At 38.0% G+C, this 23,354-nt stretch overlaps 1 protein-coding gene across 1 annotated transcript; it reads right to left on the bottom strand.

Annotated features, from left to right (window-relative positions):
• Positions 1-221: 221 nt before the first annotated feature.
• LOC112657331 (mucin-1-like) lies at positions 222-22,382 on the bottom strand. The gene is made up of 5 exons (XM_035719649.2): positions 22,339-22,382; positions 20,462-21,052; positions 10,068-10,183; positions 9,866-9,957; positions 222-1,574 (listed from the first exon to the last, which is right to left on the bottom strand). Exons 1-3 carry the CDS (start codon positions 22,380-22,382, stop codon positions 10,126-10,128), a joined length of 693 nt encoding a protein of 230 aa, XP_035575542.2. The 3' UTR covers positions 222-1,574; positions 9,866-9,957; positions 10,068-10,125.
• Between the last annotated feature and the right edge of the window lie 972 nt (positions 22,383-23,354).

Below are 23,354 nucleotides of genomic sequence, written 5' to 3'. Positions count from 1 at the left end.
GAAATAATAAAATGTAACCCATATGGTTGGTGAGAAGTAAATTAAATACTTACAAAACGTTTAGTTCAGTGCTCAGAATATAGTAAATACTCGATTAATGGCAACTATTCAAATCTTTATTTATTCAGCATAGCACTTGCCGAAAGAAGAAAAACTGAACAGTTTGGAGCAGATAAAGATAAATATGTGGTTTCTGTATTCAAGGTCCATAGAGTCTACAAGATAAGAGAGATACATAATTATGCAGCTTAATACAAGGCAGACAATGATGACAAAGACAGAGAGAGGCCAATAGAAAAGGCCAGTATACAGAGGAGAAATATGAGACCCTCTAATGAAAGAGACAATATTGTATCAGAGTTTATAGAGCATCTACAATTGCTGGGTATATTCTAGATATACCAGGACTGAAGAAGAATCTCACAGTCTAGTGGTGTTTTATGGCCACGAATCAGATTATAATATCACAAAAACATCTTTGTTTCCTTCTGAATACACCCAGACATATCTGGTGGTTTTTCTTAGTGTTAATGCTCAGATCACCACACCCCAGTGATCAGTTTGGACACAGCTATGACAGCACACTGAACCCTCACCTCTCACGGCATCCTAAGTCCCCAGCATTTTGCATATCATTTGTATTTGTAAGAATTTTAAATTAAAGAGTATTTTGTGAGGATAAAGGCCCATATGGAAAGTCAAAGAGGCCCATATATGTCATATAAAATCTTAAGAGGTATTCCAGGAGAGTTATCATATACTCAAGATGATATCATACTTTTGAATTATTATCAGGAGTTCTGGAAGATTTAACAACTGACTTTGTTACTAATTCCACACTTTGGGTCTGTCTGACTCTGTCACCCTCTCCTAATTCCACACTTGGATAGTCAGCTGCTTGACATTCCACTTGAATGTTTCACTCCAAGCTAAAATGTTAAAGTCTGAGTTGGATATCTTTTTCTCAACTAGCTCCTGCTCCTCTTTCCTCTACATCCATTGATGGTGCACCATTTTCCTAGTTCTCTAGAGTCTAAACAAGCACTACCCAACAGAAATATGTTTATTGCATATGTAGTTTTACGATTTCTAGGAGCCACATTAAAAGTTTTAAAAGAAATATGTTTTTCTAATAATTTTTTATCAGAATGTAAATATCTCGTTTTTATATTGATTACATGTTGAAATGCTGATATTTTGTATATTTTGGCTTAAATACAATATTTAAAATTAACATGTTTCACTGTATCTCAATTTATTTATTTTATTTATTTATTTTTGTATCTCAATTTAGACTAGCCACAGATTAAGTGATGAATAAGCTACATGTGGTTGTGGCTATCATATTGGACAATGCAGGTCTAGACCTTATAGTTCCTTTCACTCATTCTCTCACTCTCCTTAGCCAAACACTTACCATGTCTCTGCAATATCTCTCATAACTGTCTTTCCATTTCCACTCACCACATTATTTCTTTATCTGCTAAGCACCTTAATTACTTCACAAGGCCCCATCTATTCTGTTTCCTTCTTCCAATCCATCAGATAAACTACTGCAGGACTGTCCCAAAGTGCTATGAAAAAAAACATCAATGGCTCCCCGTTACTTACCAAAAAGTACTCAAATGACTTACCCTAATGCTCAAAACCCTCCATAAAATGCCCTCTAATCATTTTACAATTTCATGTTTCATTGCTTCCCTTGCTTCAGCTAATCCAGTCTATGGATCATACCCCTACATTACTAATTCTGTCCCTTTGGTCATTGACCCGCATCTTCTGCCTATTAACATTTTACCTTTTTTTGTTTGTTTGTTTTTCAGAGTTGTTGTTGAGCTCTACTCTTTCATTAATACTTGCCTGTTCTTCCCAGCTGGATGGTATCTTCTCATTCTTTCACAGCACAATCCTTGTAATTTATATGTAAATCATACATTTCCTCACCTTGTCTGGGAGCATTTTCCCAATACTATAATCTTCATTTTGGCTTCTCCTAGGTAACATCAAACTGTATATCCAGAACCATTAAGCCTAGGTCTTTGTTCTTTTTTATAGGACACAAGTTTATAAAGCAGTAGGCCAGTAGTATGTACCAAAATATAAAAGCTTCTTCAAAAGAAATCAAACCAATGGAAATAAATTGTTAAGTACATAAGTGAGAGCAGCAATCATTTCAGCCCATTTGTCTGAAACGTACTCACACCCTTAGAGCAAATTCAAAGAGGGAAAAACAGCACTGTCTAAGCTTTTGGACCCATGCCCAGGATCCTTTTCTTCTAAATATAGAAATAGATATTTAAGTCCCTGGTGCCTTTGTACCCACTTTCCAGGTTGCCTCTGTGATTCTCCCTCCCTACAACATGACTCTTTCTTATCTCTCCATCTGTACCAATCGCATCAATTCAATTCCATTCAATTATGCAAGGATCCAGGAAAGTGGACATAATTCAAACCAAAGACAGTGAACTACTAGGTGTTTCAGATTTTTCCCCCAGTTCCTAATAGCCTATAACTACAGCAAAAAGGAGAGTTTTTAGAGTCGGCTTATTTGAAAGCTAAACAGAGACAACAATTGCTGGTTTATTTAGTCTCTTCATTATTTAATATCGATGGTGAAAATTTCTTTGGAGAGTTTGACATGAGGAGTTTAGCCTATGTGTCTTTATTATAAAAATAGGGCAGTCAGGATAAGATTCCGTGGTAAGGAGACAATTTCCCTATTCACAATAATCACAAACCCAGGTGGTCTTGGTTTCTACAGTGACACCACATTGACACTTGAGCCACAACAGCCTCTGATGGAAAAATGAGTCACTCTAAGAGGTTCCCCCTCTCTCTTGACAGGCCACATCTGGCTAGTGACCCGTGGAAATGGCCCGGAGCACCTCAGAATGGGTTTTCCCAGGAGAAAGACTGGACCTCCTTCCAGTGAAGTCAAGTGAGGATGAGGTAGTCTTAAGTTGATAATTAAAAAATTGTAAACTATTTTGTATCACAAACTGATAAGAAGGGAAAATGAGACATACACACACACACACACACACACACACACACATATATATAAAACTTCTGCATTTGGCTTCCTCATAAACTATAGAGATAACTACAACCACAATTGGTCAAAGTGGTGCTGTATTTTCTTGTCATATAAACTTATAATAGATTGATATATCTTCTTTTCCCTTGAGAGGAGTCATGGCAGTCGAATATAATTTGTGTTTATACAGCACTGTTTCCAAGTATTCCTACCTATAAAATCCATGGGGCAACAGGGAGAATATCTTCCAGATAAGTGAATGTTTGAGAGCGCGTCTCACACTATGGAATATAATTAACTGAGAGGACCCACTTCAAAGAATTTTAAGAAAACTGCCACAATATGAAGAAATGCTGAAATGATTTAATCAAGGCTTTATAAAGATTTGTCCTGGTAGAGCTGAATATTTGCAAAATTGATAATAAACATCAGCTTCCAGTAGAAAGAGAAGAAATCTAACTTCCTGCTGTGTTCCACTTGTCTTTGTCCTAACAGATCTATGGAGAACCAATAGTGACGTCTGCTGCTACTCTATCCTAATGGGAAATTATCTTTGACTCAGAGATTTATACTGACAATATTTGAATAAGTCCTAAACTAGAATGAGTTTTATCATGCGTTCTTATGACTCATGCTGCCTAAAAAACATTTTGAGGTCAATTTTAGTGAAGAAAATTTGCCAGGAGATTAGAATGTCTTCCAAATACTTAAGCAAAATTTGTGTTGAAAGGAAATTGCTGGAAGAAATACAACTATAGCATTTTAAAATGAGACCTCTGGAATCGAGGGACATAAAGCAACAGCCGATTGTTCATGCCCCCCTCTCCTCTACTTAATAAAGGCACCTTTATTTCACCAGAAATAAAATTTTATTAGTAACATGTCAAATATGTTTTAAAATACAGTTACCTTTCTTCTTCCTCTCAGTTTAAAAAACAATCCAATAAAAACTCTAAATCATGACCCAAATATTTTTAAATGTGAAAATGACATATTTTAGATTATGTAACAGATACACAGTTTCCCAAATAAATGTTGTAGAACACCATCTGCTTGATATTTGAGTGCATTCCCACAGAACTAAATTTCTGCTTTTTTTTCCTTCATTAATGGTTTATGACAAATTTATGACACTATATTTCACAATAGCTATATCAACAATTTATGACCAAAGGAGAGCCTGACAAAAATCACTTGGCATGCTCAAATTAGACAATTTGTGCAACTCCCTCATTTACACCAATCCTCCACCCTCACTTAGACACTGACAACTAAAGAGAAACAATGAGTCCACAGCAAGGGGAGGATCTCTCGTGGAATAAAGCTCAAGAAAGAGTTCAAAACAATAAGTTGAAGATCCAGGTGCCAATTTTCAGCTTATGTTTACCAAATTGTTCAGCCTATGCGTTCATCCACAAGTCCGACTTTAATATAAAACGTTTTTATAAGGTTTTCTCAGATTCGGCCAACCAAGAACTTGCCAGATTCTTAACTGTGAACAAAATTTCATCTTTGCTCTAGTGTTACCAAATAAAGCTCCCTTATCCGCGTATAATCAAGAGAAAAAAACAAGAAGAGAAATTTACCATGTGTCATTTCCTGACTGAAAGAATGGTACATGACTTCATTCATGTTGCTTTTTTGCACTTGGCATACATAAAATTTATATGAGAAATCATTTTGTATGTATTTTGCTATGTAAAATATTATAATATTAATGGCCAACTTGGGAACTTTTTTATGTTTACTATTTTATCTTTCACTTCTTTAGATTAAAAAATTCTATAGAAAACAGACATAAACACATATGCTCTGAAAGTAATCAGAATATAGGCTTGAGTGTATATTTTGATTTTCAAAGTGTTGTAGAGCCTTACTAGTCAAAGTGTGGTCGGTAGACTAGCAGCACCCTTATCACCTACGAGACTTGAGAAATGCAGATTCTCAGACTCCATCCCAGACCTACTAAAAAGAATTTGTATTTTAACAAAATCTCCAGTGATTTATATGCACAAGAAGATTTGAGATTCCACTAATGTAGAGGAATGTTCTTTATCTACCTAATTATAGAATAATTCCTGGGGAAAGACAGAACTACTCTAATAGGAAAATTTTGTTCAAAATGTTCAACCATGAGTATAACAACTTTTAGACATGATTCACTTAATAAAAACAAAAATACCCAAAACATGTCACATTGCTGATGTATAGAATGAAGTTTGAGAATGGAAAAAGGTAAATTAAAATTCTATATTACATAATAATCACGAACTGCTTGTATTAATTGCACACAATCTTTCATTGTTTCCAACCAAAGGGATTTTCTTTAGTAAAACATAAACAAGTGATAATTATGACACTGAACCCTAGATACATGAAGATTACCTTAGTAGTCAATTTTTTATGACTAAATACAATAGTTTTTAAAAGAATTTTATCAAGAAGCTGATGAATTCTAGTTTGATACCCTTTCCCAAGGGAGAGTTCAACCAGTACTGCAAATTGTTGCTTTCTTCTAAGTATCTTTGAGCAATTCAATATCAATGCTGGGGGAAATGGGAAGGTGAAGAATTAGAACCAGAACCTCCACTTACAGTGGACTGCAAAGTCTGGAGTTGGGCTGTGGAGGGAAGGAAGAGCTAGCTCCATAGATGGTGTTAAGAAATCCTGAGGTTTATTCAAGCAGTTCACCAGCAAAAGGCAAACTAAAGAAAGTTGCTCTCCTAACCTTGACCGCACTATATGCAATTCTCAGGCTGTGATTTCCTGATTCTGCTTTTCCTTCAAGGATCTCCTTGACTTTAATATTAGCCTGATTCCCCTATAAAAGAACATGAAAGCTAGAGAAGTGGGGGGAGAAGGAATTCTTCTGTGCTTGCACTGGAATCCCTACCTCCCCTAGAACCTCTGTGCCCCAGGAGTGAGTTAGTGCCAGCCACACTTGCCGTCTACAATAGTGGCTTTCTATTATGCTTCTATTATGCTTCCAAGTATGAAATATGTTGCAAAGAAGAATGTACCTTGCTTCCCCTCTAGATCTAGTTCAGTGGACATTCTCTTCTCCTTGCTCATCTTCGTAGCTGTAAACACTTTTAGAGGCACATGTGATAACTATCCCATGGTTTGGAAAAGAGAAATACAGGTGCTACTCTCGATACTTTAAAAACAAAACCAAACATCTCTGAGTTCCTCCTTCATCAGTCAACTGTTTGAGAAAAAGACTGTGAATCATTCACCTCTGTATCCCCAACCCTGACACAGTGTCTGGCTTAAGTAGACGCTTCATAAATGATGGGGAATTAGACTTATTTCCAAGTCCTCTAGCACTGAATTATTAAATCTTGAATTATACATTGAAATCTGATCATATGTTTGAGCTTGTCCATTTATATACAGGCTCACCATTAGTCTTTCTCCTAACTTAATTAATTTCTCTCTTTTCCTTTATTCATCTACCCAGAGAGCTCAGTTTCAGGGATATTTCACAGTAACGTCACATTTCAAATAATACATATGCTAAATAAAATCTAGTCTTATGCATCATTGATGAATAAAAGAAAATATCGATACATATGGATATCAGGTTTGAGGGTGTACAGCAGATACAGGGAAGCAAAAATGAGTATAGCGAGTAAGCAATTTGCCCTCACAATGAAACAACTTTCTCTTTCACTTACTAATACTGTTTTTTAATCCCCCCCATACACACATTTTCCTTCCTCGACTCTTCATTTTCCTCTTCTCTCTTTTTAAAATTTTCTTCTTCTTTACTAGGCCTCTAGGCTGAGAACCCACAAGAGTGATCAATATTACCAAGAGCATTCAGATTTCTCATCCTTTCTTACTCTAAGGATGGCTTTTGTTACCAAAGAAAGGATGTCCAAGTTCAAAAAAATCATAACTAAAAAAAAATCATAACTGGTCTCCCACCTTTTGCTTCTTCCATAACAGAGCATGTGGGATGGGGTCAGCATAGCAGGTCTATATAGAGTCTTTCTATATATCAGTTTCTCAAGGTAAAATGACAACAATCATATTGGTTGATTCAGACAAGTTCACATCATTTAAATACAAATTATTTTTTTTAAGTCAAGAAAACATTAGTCTGCTCCTTATCTATGAATTGTTTATTGGACAAGAAATTAAATGCTCTTAAGGATCTTTTTTAAATAACTTGTTTTGAAATCATTTTTTTAAAAAGCATATTCACAAATACCACTGGTTTCTAAGACAGGTCTTTCTCTACACATGAATATATAAATCAGAGAGCTCAGTTAATGATGTCATGAAATAAAACAGACTTTACATCTGTCGCTGGATCATTGCCCAAGAGTTGTTACTTTGTTTAAGATTTCTGACATACCCTATTATAATTTCACACTTTCTTGGTAATTTTTTCTCTCCCTCTCTATTCTATTCCAAAGTTGCATTTCTAGCCTCAGACAATTTCAATATAGGGCAGTTTTGTAAGTTGCATCAATTTGCACTGGTGTGTTTTTCTTTTAGACTAACCAAATGTTTCCTAAACCAAATCAAACCAAATGTTTCTTTCAGTAAAAATGAAGTTAAAACTATTAGAGAGCTAATTCTATTTTTAAATCATATGTGGTGTAATCATTCTATCTAATTTGGAATGTATTCAATTAATATCCTCATTATTTAAGAAACCTATATATATTTTTTTAAATGTTCTTAGAAATCAGATATTGTATAAACAGTGAAATAAAGTTTTTGAACTTTGGTGCCAAATTTTGCCCTTAAATTAATTTTTAAATATTTTTTTTTCAAAGCTATCTCACCATTCAAACAAAATTGTCTTTAAAAATCAGCCCAAATTATAATTTTTCAGTTTTTTCTAAAGTATTTTTAATAATTCTGATTAAGCAATTAAATACAAACCTGATACTTTTATCAATTATAGATATATATCATCTTCAATAACACATGCTTATTAGGGCACCAATATTTAAACCAAAACATCCATATGACTCACCTGACGATTCATTAAAGGGAACAAATAGTGAATTGGAACTAAAAACAAAATTCTCTTGAATAAAAAAAAAAAAAAAGACTTCTTGGTCACAAGATGGCATTCAATTAGGGAAGGTACAATGTTGACAAGTCACCATATTTAGATTTGTGAAAACATATGATCACCGAAGGCCTATAATATCGTCATTTAAAGCAGTGTCCTTGATTTTCATAACTACATATAAAGTGCTCTGAAAGCACACTAGTGAGCAAATCATTTCAAAACTCTTTAACAATGTTCTTCTATGTCTTGTGCAGTCCTTATTTTAGATTCCTATCTTCATTATCAAGGTCTCTCTAACACTCATCTTTGGGTCTTTGGTATTTTCTTGAATATACCTTTGGCACCTAGTTTTCCCAATCTGTTTTATCAGTTAATGATAGTTCTTTAAATCATATGCTCCATTGAACATAACTCCAGACACTGAAATCAGACATCTCACTCAAACCTCAAAGAACATTATGAACCACTTCAAATAATTTCAGGAATCTATCCAACCTGTTAAATAATTATCTTTCAAATTGCAAAATATAGGGACTTATCTAAATTTTACCCCCAATAGCATTCTGAAACATTTTGTCAAATAGTGAATGGTCAACTATTATACAAAAATCAGTGCAAAGTTTCATTCAGGCAGCCTTAAGTGTACTCTTCGATGAAGAAATAATTATCACGTAGAATTTCCGCTGTTTTCACCAATTTTTGCAGATAAGATATTTTAAAATTAAAAACAAAATTGACCTGCCTACCCTTTTCCTGAGCTTCACAGCCTAAAAAAATGACATCATAAATAAAATGTAAACTCTTAGCTGAAGGCCCACCACAAATTTTTAACTGACCTCTAGAACTCACAGGTAAGCCCATCTGCAAGGCTCCTTTTATTAAATTTTACTTTGAAGAGAAATGTCTATCAAGCCAAAAATAAAATAAAGTAAAATAAAATAAAATGGATCAGTTTGGAGTAATCTGGTTGTTACATTCAGCAGTTAAGTTGCAATACGTTTGCCCCATCTCGAATTGTCACTCATGGGAAGAGGAGAATGGTGTCAAACAATTATTTGGCACAATGCTTGACAAGCCAAAGCCTTTCAGAAAGAACCTATCTTCCCCTCATTGTTTACAGAAAACTAAATTTGTTCCGCCATAATATTCAAGGACACCACATTATCAGCTCAATGTCATTTTTTTTTGTTACTTATCACTAAGAGTGGCAGATTTGGAAAACAGGGGACTTAAAAGTTTAAATCTGTATAAGGTCTCCTTGAACACATCATCTTATCTTAAAAACCTTTGCCTGTAAAGCATTTATTTGCCACTTCTAATATGTAGACATATTTTCAATTTGGATGATACTAAGGACTGCTGAGTAATAACCAGGGTTCTCTCCACTCAGTTCAGCATGCATGTCATCTTTGATCTCAAGTGCACTGGTAATTAGTGCCTTGTTTTAACATCTTCACTATAAACAGTTCAGGCATTTAGAAACAAAGTATCAATGAACTTAACGGTTACTTTAATTCATTTTATAAATAAGCAACTGAGAATTTTGCTCCAAGTGGCTGCTACTGTAGCCCATTCCATAAATGGCATTCTCCGAAGCATAAGGCACAATATGATATGAATGCAGCTCTTCATAATAAAGAGATTGAGAACAGCATTCCTGTACCATGAACTTCAGCCGTTTTCTTGTATCAGAATAAGCAGTCTTATAACAGGGAGCTTCTTTAAAGTATTCATAGCTCTCTTTCTCCGTCTCTAGATGTATCTTCCTCAGCAAATTGTTAATTAACACAGACCTTCTTAAGTAGGTTTCTGGGTCTTCAAGAAACCTGAGCTTCTCCAGAGAAAGTTTGAGAATGCAAGTCCTGTCCTCAGGCAATATCAGGTGCTGGAAAGCAAATACATCATTATCTACGTGTTAGAAAAATGAAAACTGGAGCTTTCGCTATTGACAAGACTCATAAAAAAAGGAAAAAGTAATGATAAGTCAGCCCTTACTTTTGGAAAATACCCATGGTAATCTTGATGTAAATCTTCTTCTTCTGCATATTTTCTCTTAAAGTAGGCTACTTTCGACGTTGTTAATGTATATGTTAATACTTTTGTTGGATAAGCTAAACAAAATAAAATAATGGGAGAAAAGTCAGATTTTACTGTGGTGATGAATATTTTATCATTTAAGTTCTACTTACAAAAAGAAACCGTTGACCCCTGAAAATAAAATTCTATCTTCATTTACTAAGCAATGTGATAAAGTAGTCAGGAGCAATTCTCTTTGTGACCAAAAAGCCTGTTTGCAGGCAATTGCCACTATTCAGATCCAAAACTGATGTTCCAGGTTGGAGAATTATATTTATTTCCTTATACTGTTCCTTAGGAATAAAATACTTACCCATCCCCTATTTAATTTCATGCCATTTAACGTTAAAATATGCCCAAATTTGAAGCTGATTCACAAAGTTGATGGAAAGAGGTAAATTACCTTTCATCATTTTTTTAAACTACCTAACTTACAAAGAAAATTTCATGTTGCTAGGTTAATAAAATTGATGTAAAATGGTTGGCAACCCAATTACACCTTAAAGAAATAATTATGTATGTCTCTAGACAAATCCTATGAAATGGTCATGGTCTGACCATCCTCATAACACAGAGGTCAATCATATAGAAATGAAGGTTTTAAAGAAACCTAGCAAACTTGACCTTGGTATAATATCTGAATGTGAACATCTTTGTTCTTGCCTTTAAACTACTATGGTTATTGCGGATTCCGTCTTGCTTAAGGAAGGACAGCACTGTTCCGAAAGCAGATTTGCAGAAATCATTTGGTTTAAAGGGGGTTCCTAATGTGGACTGTAGGTGGCGCTCATCTCACAGACAACAGGCAAGTTGACCCTTAAAAGCAAAGGACAAGCAACTTCCTCTTTAAAGCACTGAATGAATTTAGAATACAAACTGAGTCCCAGTTAGTACGTTCTCATTCAATCTCAGGGGGCTGAACCAAAATAAATGCACATATTTATATATCATCTATCTTATTTTTAATCCACATCCTCAAATATTTCTAGGTGTTAAAACCAATTGATTCACAAACTGAGTAGTTTATTAACGTGTTGGTTAAATAAATTTATCATTAACACGTTTGATGGTTTTTTCTCTATCTTAAACTTTAAAAATCTTAAGTATTAAATATGTGCACTTCAACAACTTGCTTGTTCTAGATTTCCTTCCAAATCAGTGGCACCTGTGTAACACTTCCTGCAGCTTTTGGTGGCTGGATGGTTTTCCTAAACCAGTTGGAAAAGCTACATAAATCACACCTAAAGCATCCCAAACTTTCCTTGATACCAATGAAACCCAAAGGATCCCAGAACCCAAAGGAGTTTTCAATTAGAGCTGCCATGGGATCCCTGGGTGGCGCAGCGGTTTAGCGCCTGCCTTTGGCCCAGGGCGCGATCCTGGAGACCCGGTATCGAATCCCACATCAGGCTCCCGGTGGTGCATGGAGCCTGCTTCTCCCTCTGCCTGTGTCTCTGCCTCTCTCTCTGACTATAATAAATAAATTAATTAAAAAAAAAGAATTGCCATGATTTGTTAAGGCAGTAAGAACTTTAAAGCACTGGTCGGTCTGATCTAAAAAGAGATAAATGTATAAGGACTATTCACAACTGAATCAAAGACAATAATTGCTACTATATGTATACAATATCTGAATTCAATTTATATAGAGTTTTTAGAGATTTCAAAAGGTGGGGGGAGAGAACAAAATGGAGTATATTGAAAACAAAGCATTACTGAATCCAATTTTCTCAAGGGCTGTTTTAGGGTTTTTTGTTTTGTTTTGTTTTTGTTTTCTGTTTTTTTGGGGTTTTTTTGTAAACCACATTTTCTTGTATGTATTTTTAAAGAATTTAATCAAATAAATAAATAATAAATTTAAAAAATCAAATAAAATTTTTTTTAAAAAAGCTTCGGATTATTTTGTGATAACAATTAATAATTGTGACTGAATTCTTAACTGTTTAAGTAGTTGATGCCACAGTGGTTCTCAAATGTTGGAGAACATCACAATCATCTGCAAGGCTCTTTAAAATACAAATTGCTGGGTCCCACCCCCAGAATTTCTAATTCTATAGCTCTGGACTGGGAGCAGAGAATCTACATCTCTAACAAATTTCCAGGTGATGCTGAGGCTGTGGTTGTGGAGACTGAATTTTGAGAGCCTCTGTACTACAGCCCTAGACAGGGATAGTAGTTGCAGTCAGTACAACAGCAAGTGGAAAAGCAGAACATTCAGCCCATCAGCTGATTGCTTTATCTTCAGAATGCCAAGCAATCAGCATGATTGATTTTTGTTGGTGGTAGTGCCCCTATCACAACACTGGCTACATTGGCTTCAGTGCTGTAGCATCATGAGCTAAGCCAGACTGCCTTTTAACTAAGTAGTGAAGGAAGAATGAGGTCACTTTTCAACATAAATTCTGGCTTCACATTAAGAAGTATCAATGACTGTTATTAGCATTAGAGCTAGACAGGTCACTGCTTTTTTTTAAAATAAGGTCCAGTGGATTATTACAGTAGGAAAGGATTGATGAAAGCCTTGGAAAGAAGAATGACTTTACCATAGCAAACATTTTCATCTCTATCTATGTTGGTTTTTTTAACATCTGCTCATTTTATTTTCCAAAGGAATGCAATGTCTACAGCATTTTTTTTTAAGATTTTATTTATTTATTCATGAAAGACACAAAGAAAGCCAGAGACACAGGCAGAGAGAAACAGGCTCCTTGAAGGGAGTCTGATGTGGAACTCGATCCCAGAACCCCAAGATCACGACCTGAGCCAAAGGCAGATGCTCAATCCCTCAGCCACCCAGGCGTCCCAATGTCTACACCATTTAAAATCAAATAAAAACCTTTGAATGAATGACACAAAGCAGGACAAGTGGCAGCTTAGAGAGCTGAATGTCAAACAAACCAGGTGATGTTCTGGGGAAGGTATTTTTAGTTCATAGATCAAGACCAAAAAATTGTACTAAATGTCTCCAAGTTTCATTAATTAAGATCCTGTATGGCTGTATTGGAGCTTTTAGCCTCAGATACAGAAGTATCAGACCCAGAAAACACAGTAAATTCTCAGGGGTCCAGATTTGTGTCTTGGCTCCATGGGCAACACACTTAGCCACTTAGTTTATTGCTCTTAAAAAACACCCCCAAGGGTTGTTAAAATGCTGAAAAGCTTTCACAGCTGGTATTGGTTTGACAATTACCTCCTTGCAGGCTGTTTAGCTATTTGCAATGTTTTTGGCATAAATGTTTTTGGAGGATGTTTTTAGCCACTTTGAGGCTAAAATATATAGCAAACATAAGTTCCTACATCTGTTTTCTTGGCTGGATTGAAACTCAAAAAATTCAGAGCTGGAAACTAATTTATTGGCTACCTGAGTCAGCCTCCAAAGTTTACAGATGAGGAAACTGTGGCTCAGAAGGGTTCCATGATTTACAATAGTTGTATGGCTGAGTTTAGGTTTTGAAGTCAGGTTAAAGTGGGTTTGAATTCCAGCTCTGCTGTTTTTAGTTGTATGGCTGTGAGAAAGTTATATAAACTCTTTACAAGTCTTGTTTGTAAAGTGAGGATAGAAATAACACTGGCTTATAGGACCATTGAAATAATTCATGGGAAATGGCTGGCACTGTGCTTAGCATATAGTAAGCACTCGATCAAATCCGAGCTTTATTAGTGCCAATAGGCAGAGACCTATCCCACAGACATAAATCCTAGCCTGGCCTCCTGGGTCTGACCCTAAGATTCTTTTCCACTGCCCCTCCTCCCAGAGATACTAGATTGTAATTGGAGAGTTAAAAGACTACAAAGAAATATTTCAAATGGTCAAGGAAAAAAATATAGTACAGGTGCTATAACAACTCCAACAAAATGTTTCTGGATTTACTGCTACTGGTCATGTGTTTGGGGTGAAGGAAATGCAAATGGTTTTTGAAACATCCTGATAGTCATTTGAGGGATTAAAGTTACTTTAGATATTCAAAGAAATGTGCCTGTTATGATCCAGTCAACATGTGGAAATCTGTTTATATCATTCTCCCATACTTAAAGGGCCAAATTCAACCCAGCTTTGACATAGAGAAGAAGTAAAATGACTTTGTGTGTTCATTTTTGTGTCCTGAGTTTTGAGAACAGGATATAAATTATAAAGCTGAGTTAGGCTGAGCCTGTATTTTGAGTAGAAAGGTAAAATAGTTAATTCTGACTTGGATATTCAAATCATTTTTAACTCTGTAACCCCCCGGGGCACATAAAATATCTGTGCCCAGCTCAATGTATTTCATAGTTTCAAACTTCAAGAAGCAACAAATGAGAAGTTACAGAACAGAAATGACCACCTCTGTCACTAGAGCTCCAGCAGAACAATTTATACACAATTTTAAAATAAATGTTTCAAATGTAATTACAAACGATTGCTCAAGCAGTCTTCCTATTGTTCTGCTCCTGCCTCCAGACAACCAAAATCCTATTATTGCACAAGTGATTTCATTAGGTACACGGCCCAGGGGCAGTACATTAAGGAAAGATCATCAGCAAATTAATTTACAAACACTTTGAGAGAACAGACAATAATAAAAGAACAAGACCTGTCATGGCAATCCGTTCTTTGTCTGAGATTGAAAAGCCTGAGAGATGGTGAAGAAATGATGGGTTTGACAGATCTTCATTTTAGTAACCTTTCTATTCTCTTCCCCACAACACTTTAATCAATAACCTGCAAAAACTGATCCTGCTATTAGATATGTGCATCGGTAGCCATACACAACAGAAGAGTCTGATCAATGGGGAGAATAAGGCAGGGTCTAGCCTCAGATCCTCAACTGACTTGTGTGATGGACAAATCACTGGCCTCGACTTCCAGTCTCTCATTGATTTCCCTTGGCATGGTGTTAGCCTGGCATGAGCCTTCAAAAGTACACGTCTCTACCCGAGTAAATAATGCTTTGCTAGTTGCAAAGCTTGCAGACATCCTTCCTTAAAGGCCACGACCACTTTTGTTTAGAAAGAGCTATCTGTCACCGTTAGCTGCATTCTTCAATCTTGCTACATGGCTTAAAATATTTCAATAGGATTTTCTGGCGTGGTTCCACAGCAGTAGTTCAAATCCCAGCTCTACAATTCATTTGCTTAGTGACTTTAGGCAAAGTATTTAACCTCAAAGAGCCAGAGTTTCCTCCTCAATTAAATGGCAGAACAATATCAAAGTCATTGAGTTATATGTAAATTGAGTTATGTGATGTTTTAAAAGCACTTCCTCAGTGCCTGTCACATTTCCTCGTATTTTCTGCTCTACAATAAAGGTTAGGTATTGTGAGTGTAGTGTTCTCATTTTAGAAATCACAAATATGTGTCCTATGAGGCAGCACTGTGTTTCTTATAGCAGGACATCTGTCCTCTCTTCTGTGTTAAGCACAAGAGCATGAAACATTCACAAGTCCTCTCAAGAAGGTAGATGGAGGCAATGTTCAAGGCTGTAATGCTGCTCTTTCTGTAGACCTTTAGCTTTGTGATAGCAAGATTCCATCGATTTTATTCCACAAACCCCGTTGCCTGGCACTCTTCTAAATAACATATTCTATGGAGCAGAACTCAGTGCCAGTTTTTAGCTCCAAATCAATGGAACAATCTGTTTCTTCAGATTTATCATCCACTCCAAGCAAAAGATTGACTGTGCTAGCAGTTGAGAATTCCCAATAAGTTGTGGCTCCTGGAAAAGTTTCTTGGAAACTTCCAGGGATACTGACAGGAAAGGAGTTAAAAAGTTTTCCAAGACCAGCAGCACTGTCTGGAACTGGATTCCATGTCCCTCAGGATATCCCCAAGCATAGGCATGGAATATGAAATAAAATAACACTCTTCCACAGCCTGCCTATCTTGTTCCACTGCTGAGGGTCTCTGAACCAGAGAACATTATTAAATGGGATATGACCAGCCATTTGGTGCATTTGCTGCACCAAAGCCTAACTTCTGCCATGATCTGGCCCTATTAATAATAGAGACCAAGTGCAGTAAGTTTCATGGGTAAAATTTGTGCTTTAGCTCCCCTTAGAAGTGCATTCCTTGTTTTGAAGGATGATGCTCCCTTTCACTACACCTTTCACCTTGGAAAGTGGGGATGGATTAGAAAGAAAATTGACAAAGAAATCTTATTGCTAGACATAGGTTCCAAGAAATATCTTACCGATAATGCCTAGGGAGATGTAATAATTTCCTTAGATACCCAGGTCTGTTGCTCAGACAGGAGGGTTTTTCAATCCCTCACAAGTGGACTCCAGAGATCTTCTGAAAAACAGCTCATCTATATCACCCTCATCGTCTTCCACTTTGACTATAATCAGCTTTGGGTATATTGCCGAAACCATTTAGCCAGGTATCCCAGAAGGGAGGTAGAAAAACATGAGATGGACTAATCATTAACTTTACTCACTAAGAATATAGGAGACTTTGCCCTGGAGTTGGGTGAACTCTCCACCTTCACTCATTTGACTGATTTGTGTTGCCACCTAGAGTTGCTCTGGTGATGAAATGTCCTTCATTCACAGGATACCTTCCTTCTAAAGACTATAGGTGCCTCGTTAAATTTCATTGTGTTCAAATGAAGCACTACACTTCAACTAATAGCTGGTTTTATCCCTCACATCAGTCGTGGTGAGCTGAGCCATAAGGCAGTAAACTAAGCAGCACATGCAGACAAAATTAAGCCTAGAGTCTCTAGGCTCTTAAGTTGTGATTCTCTTTGCAAAACCCCCAACTTTTCTTGACTTTTGTGACCCATGCTTCTTTTTAACAATCATTATAAAAATAATGCATACTCTGATACACCACCACCATGGAGGGGACTTCACAGCCTCAAACCTGTCCCTCCTCTCCTTCTAAGCATCACTGATGTGCAGAAGACTTCTCTACCTGCCAAGAAAACTTTTTGTTGCACTTTATAAGATGAAAAAAGCTTCAATGTTTCTAACCATAAAGCTATATTATAATACTGAACATAACACTAGCAAGGCCTTAGTGCTTTTTATTACTGTCCCCTTTCTACCCCCCACTGAGAAATACTGCAGTAAACTAGATGGCTCTGTCATTAGCCTATTAACATAAATGTAATTGGGAAAAATTCTGAAAATAATTATGTAGACTAAAAAGGGGAAACATTAAAGTAATATATTGACCCTAGTTAAACAACCTATTAGAAAGGTGGGAAGTGGGGGATGAGGTGGGGCTGATGACGAGCATCAGCTCCTCCTCAAAATGACAGGTGTACTTCTTCCTCAGTTTCAGTGGTGAATATACATGGTCAATTTACCCCTCTGCTTCTGAAATCATTATTTTATTTTACCTTCCTCTAGGTTTCTGAAGCATATTGCTTTGACAAATAGAGCAATCTGAATTGGTTATGCCTCAGCTTTAGAGCTATTGTAAGAGTGTCGGTGTTTTGACAGCTAAAGCCAGCTGGCATAAGTCCTCAGTGCAGAGCCCAGGGCTCTGGCATCTTAATCAAACCTTTCATCATTTCTCCATGTTTCAAAGCATCTTCTAAATCCCAGGAAAGCAACACGACATAAAATTAAACATGGAATGTTCATAGACACATAAACACTTCCAAATAGAATATGGAAGGAAAAACTGAAATTAGAACTTGGTTTCCGTTTTAACCTGCTTGATCTCAGCCTTATGTAAGCCTCATAGCCCCAAGTACACCTCTCTTTATAACTCGTGGTATGAACAAGTACAGCTGGCATTCCCATCGACAAGAGCGGCTAGATCCTTAACTTACAAATGGGTGGAATTTTTTTTCACTCTTCCTTAGGATCTACCGATGTCTGTAGAAATAATGCTTATATTATAATGATATTATCTGATTTATTTTTATTTATTTAAAGCTAACTGCCATGATGACATTTTCTGATGAATGACTTGAAGCAGATATGTTCATCAAGATTGCACAGTATACATTCTGCACATTATACATTCATGATAGAATCAAAATTAAAATTTAAGAACCCTCTTCACTTGACCTTCTTGATTGAAATAGTGGTCTCAATGAAAGGGCAAACCTGTTCATGTAAATTAAAGGGCACTGAATGATTTTAAACTCCTATGCATATTACATAAGAGATAAGATGCATATAAATTACTAATGCACAAGACTAATGCATAAACATGAACCAATACTTGTGGCTGCTTTATTCAAACTTTCCTCAGATTGATAGCAGGACTAAAACTCTACACACCACTCATGGCAGATGACAATAAATCTTATTGGTCTCCTTGGATTTGTTTCTTATCATAAAATATAGTAGTTATAATGGAGGAAGGAAAAAGGGTGGTGGTACTAAAGGCTAATGATGGCTTAATGGTCATCTTCAATGCTTAAAATTATTAAAGATATTTCACTAAGTGACTATGAAGACCAGTACTTTTAAAGTCTCACGATTATCAAAAAAAACTATACAGCTAGACCAGAATAAATGTTCAAATAGCTTTCTAAATAAAATTGTTCAATTATTTGTTTTTACAAAGAGAGGTAAAATCAAGGAAGAAACACAGCATGGTATATTTTCATGAACATGACTGCAATTTGCTAGGCTGGTTACCTACAGGAACTGCACATGGATAGCTCAGTACATGTGAAAGTTAAACACAGCAGTGGAGGGCTGAGCACTCATTAAACGACTGTATTCACTCTTGAAAATTTCGTTTGAAATACTTGACACTCGATGGGTTTCTATCATCATGGCCGTAATGCAGATTAAATCTTTAAAAATCACCATGATCTCCTCTTGCAACTTGAAGAGTTCTCTTCACTTCCTTCATTCAGACATGCACCAGTTTGCTCATAGGGCTTCCGCTTGACATGTTCCCCAAGGCAAGCTGCCTAATTTGGCCCAGTCTATTCACATGGGTCTTAGAGAGGAAAATCTGCCAGCCCACAAATGTCCTTTCTACAGAAAATCTCTATTGACTTCTACCCAGCAACCATCTATATACACAACCCCTTATATTGATCTTGTAAGTCATGGTAATGCTACATTAGCATTTATTTCTCTGGATACATATTTAAACAGTAATTTCTTTTAAGGTAGTGATTACCTGGTAAAGCTGAATCAATCTGAAAAGTGTATTTCTAGGACAGCTTGAGAAAATCTGGTGAGAGTTCCCCTTTGCACAGCAAGCATTTCTCACAGCCTCAGGCTCATGAATGGCTACCTGAGATTTTGAAACACGGAGACAGATGCAAATAACATTGGAAGAGTCAGGACGGCCCTCACTTGAACTGGTTATCACGTCAGGAGAACCCATGCAATAGGAGGACCCTATCTAAGATGTTCTAGGTGGGGCTGTTCTGGACCAGATAGATAAATAGATAAACCTTCAAGCACACACAATCATTCTGGTGTTCTCCAGATTGAATTTTAAACATAAGGGATCTATAACTATCCTAAGAAATTTGCAAATAAGTGAATAACTGATTTCACCAATCATTTACGGGAGATCATTTTGGGGAGATTATCAGCAGGTTGATTTTTTGGAAAAATCACAGTCATATATACTTAATTTGTTTTCAAACACCAGATTTTGCATAATTTCAAGAAAAATTCTCTCTAAAGTAACAATCCAGCCGTTAGAACAGTAACTCAATCATTCTCTGTAAGACACACTACTTCTCACAGGATTTGAAATAGCCAAATGGCACTTTTTCTTTGAAGAGAGTTTTTCCTTAAAGGGCCATGCTGTACTGCACCTTTTCTACATGGATGTATGCTTACAGATCTCATCATCTTCTATATTTAGAGAGATGAGCTTTCCAAAGGAAGATAGGCAGCCAATGAGGAGGATCCCATCAAAAGAGAGGTGAGTTACTATGGTTACTTTTCAGGAGATTGAGTAACAGTGAAGGGCTGCTCCCGGCCAAATGGACCCTTTCCAGAGCAGGACCCAAAAAGATTGTTGCTCTCCATACGTGTTGATTCCATTAGTCCAGACTACACGATGTCATTTTAGCCCTAACCACAGGCTTTGCATGGGTGCCTACTGCTCCCAGCTCTCCTAGCCACACATGGGCAGCGAAGTCAAAGGAAAAACAAGGAGGGCTGAAAACTTCCGAGCACAAACCTAGAAACGACGGGCATGGGGAATCCTCCGGAACCAATTTCACGATTTAAAAAAAAAAAAAAAAGAAAGAAAGAAAGAAACCAGGTTATGCGGGACCACCACCTGGCCGCTGTTCAATGACCGAGGGCAGAGTAGGATCCCAGAACAGTCCCTTGCCCTCACCCTCAATGAAATGGGTCCTTTCTGAGCCTTATTGTGCGTAAGTCCAGACATACCTTGCGAGCTGGGTCCGCTGACCAGGAGATGGGCGCATGCACCTGCTTCGTAGAGGCGCGGGGCTCGGGGCTCCCTCCCGCGTGTGCGGAGCTGTCACTCTTCGGAGGGGCGCTGACAGCGGCGGCGGCGGCGGCGGCAACTGCAGCTCGGCGGGCAGCCCTGGCTCCTGCAGGTCCGTCCCTCCAGGCTCTGAAGCGCCTCTCGCTCCGGGTTCGGAACGCGAGGCGGGCGCGCAGCTGTTCTCCGCTCGCATTGGACCAGAGGGAGCAGATGTTACCCGGTTGCTAGGAGCGTTGCTAGGAGGCGATGACGCCCCTCCACAGCTCGGAGCAACTTTCCTGTAGGTCGGGTGCGCTGGCGGGGGCTGCTGGGAGCCGGGTTTGAGAACTGCAGCGAGGAGGGGCAGCGAACAAAGAGCCCCAAACCGGGGGGGCCGGAGAGCTGGGGAGCTGCGGGTGGGGGAGGGTCGCAGCTCCCGTGGGGCCGGGCGGGTGATGGGGCCGCCCCTCCCCAGCCAGTGCCACTCGCCGCGGGGCAGTAGCTGGGCGTCCCCTGGGGTGAGAGGGTTTGGGATTGGGAGTGGGACGGCACTTTCAGCAGAACTTGGTCAGTGCCTTTCCAACACTGAGACCCGCCGGGATGCTCTGCGCCTTGGGGCAGGAAGGACCCTGGCAGGAAGAGAGATGGAGGAGGGTGTGTGTGGCCTGGGCTGAGGCGTGCGGGATAAGGACTACAGGAACTTCTGCCTTCTGGGACTCTCCTCCCCAGCGTGTTTCTGTTTGTGTCTGCACAGTTGATAGATTTTGAAGAGGGAAAAACTAACCCATGAAATTCAGACCAGAGTCTCATTCCTCTACTGGGTATGGCTGCCAGTATGGTGCCAAAGATTTCAGAAAAATGCCCCTGTGGAGGGTCAGACATTCCCTTTATGGAGTGAGGAAGCCTTCGTTTTGATCCAGTGGCTAATTAAAAGTTCAGGCTAATATGTAAGTTTCTTTAAACTAAAAAATACACAAAACAGAAGGCTCTTTTCACAAAGGAAACTGGAGAAAGTATGCCTGTTTCAGTCTATTACACTGTAGTATAAATTCACCCAAAGGATTATATTGTCTCTGATGCTTCACTCAAGGCCTGCCCCCACCCCACCCCCTTTTTTTAACCAATGCTTTTTGCTGTCATTGTTCAATGGGGTTGTTATTCTTGGAGGGAAGGGACGATGAGAAGGTCAATGTGGACAAATCCAGGTAGCCAAGGGAGCCAAATTAAAGAAAGAAAAAATGACCAACCTAGCAGAAGACGTTCGTCCAAAGGAAAGAGGGAATCCCTCAGAGAAGGAATCTTATTGAAGAGGGATATACACCACTTCCCTTGTTCCTATAGGGTCAGGCCAGGGCCTGAGAGGAAGAGAGCACCACTGGGAACCAATTAAAAAGAGGAGTTGCCATCTTCAGAGCCAGGGCAGGGCTGCCATGTAGTGCTGTGTTGAGTCCTGCAATGGCAGACATTTTGCAAGGCTGGAGGGCTACACAAAGTAGCCCAACAAATCTCACTGGCCACTGCCTCTTCAGGTTCCCAGTACCAACTTAACAGCTATGACCAAACTTGGAGTTAACAATTTGTTAGCCCTTAGACTTAAGAAGCAGATAGCCTTATGCTAATAGTGAACTTAGTTATAGGAATCCCTTAGCAATGTATATCAAATTGTCACAGGTACACTTTAAATATCTCATGATTGTATTTATCAAATATACCTCAAGGTCCAGTCATGCTTTGTTGTTGTTGTTGTTCCTTGAATGAGGAGGGTTCTCACTTCTCTCCGGCATTTTGTATATGCTGTTTCTTCATCCTTAAGGTGCTTCCCTTTTACCTGGCTTACTCCAACTCAGCTTTCATAGCACGGCTTAAATACCACTCCCTCATCGTGGCTTTCCCCTCACAGCTTCCCACTGGCTGGGTTAGCCTCCGAAATTACATTTCCAAGTCATTCTACTGGTCCCATTCCACAATACTCATCACACTAGGTGTTCAGCTAGTTCTACCTTGGTAATGCTGTGCTTCCAGTACACAGGGCCTGGTATATCAAAAGTAGTCATGAGCACATGTGAGTGCACGGAGCCTCCCCGCCTGGCTCAAAGTCCCTTGTTTTTACCTTAGCTGTGTAGCTGTCAGCTAGTGAACTCACACAAGCCATGGGGGCAGCCATGAGTTTCTGTCCTTTTATTTAAGTAGAGGAAAGGGGAAGAACCCGTTTCATAGAAGATTGTTTTCTACCCTTAATAAGACATTATGTTAATAGAGCAACTTCTTTTCCTTCTTAAAAGCGTTTTTATAAAGGTCTGTACCTGGATTTTACTGGCATTGAGAAATTACCTCAAAGTTCTTTATATATTTTCCTAATTGTGTTCTCTCTGTGTCCTCCAAAGTAAGTATGATCCTCTGAACTAAGTTGTTTCATCTTTCCTTAAAATACTCCTCTACCTCAGGTAAAAAGTAGCCTCTGTCATCACATGCTGTATCTCTATGGAGCAAAAAATTAAAAGTTAGAAAAAGAAAACCCTCTTCAGAGAGCAGCTAGCTAACTTGACCCATATGGACAGCATTTCTAGTATAATTGAACAGAAGAGACTAGGAAACCTCCTTCTCTGTTGTCAATATAACTCACCAAATAATTGCTAAATCCCCTCTTCATCTGGGACCACCTCAAGAAAAATAACAGATGTGAGAAGACATGATGGAAAAGTCAGGGTAATCTCAAGATCATGGAACTACTTGGTGGCAAAGACAGAAATAAAGCACATATATGAGTTTAATCTTTACCGGACTATTTATGTCTGCAGATACAATTTTATGAGTACTTCAATTCTCCTGGGAAGTGATCAGAGCACATCTTCC

The sequence above is a fragment of the Canis lupus genome, chromosome 8, assembly GCF_003254725.2.
Source record: "Canis lupus dingo isolate Sandy chromosome 8, ASM325472v2, whole genome shotgun sequence".
Classification (NCBI taxonomy): domain Eukaryota; kingdom Metazoa; phylum Chordata; class Mammalia; order Carnivora; family Canidae; genus Canis; species Canis lupus.
This window is presented reverse-complemented; position numbering and strand designations above follow the sequence as displayed.

What these genes read in the sequence shown, in the direction of transcription:
- LOC112657331 (XM_035719649.2), bottom strand. Translation starts at nt 22,382, where the DNA reads ATGAGGGAGTGGTATTTAAGCCGTGCTATGAAAGCTGAGTTGGA. An exon ending in GCTATGAAAGCTGAGTTGGA is followed by an intron (nt 21,053 to 22,338) that starts GTAAGCCAGGTA and finishes TTCTGCTGAAAG; the next exon opens with TGCCGTCCCACTCCCAATCC. An exon ending in CAGCGGACCCAGCTCGCAAG is followed by an intron (nt 10,184 to 20,461) that starts GTATGTCTGGAC and finishes TATTTTGTTTAG; the next exon opens with CTTATCCAACAAAAGTATTA.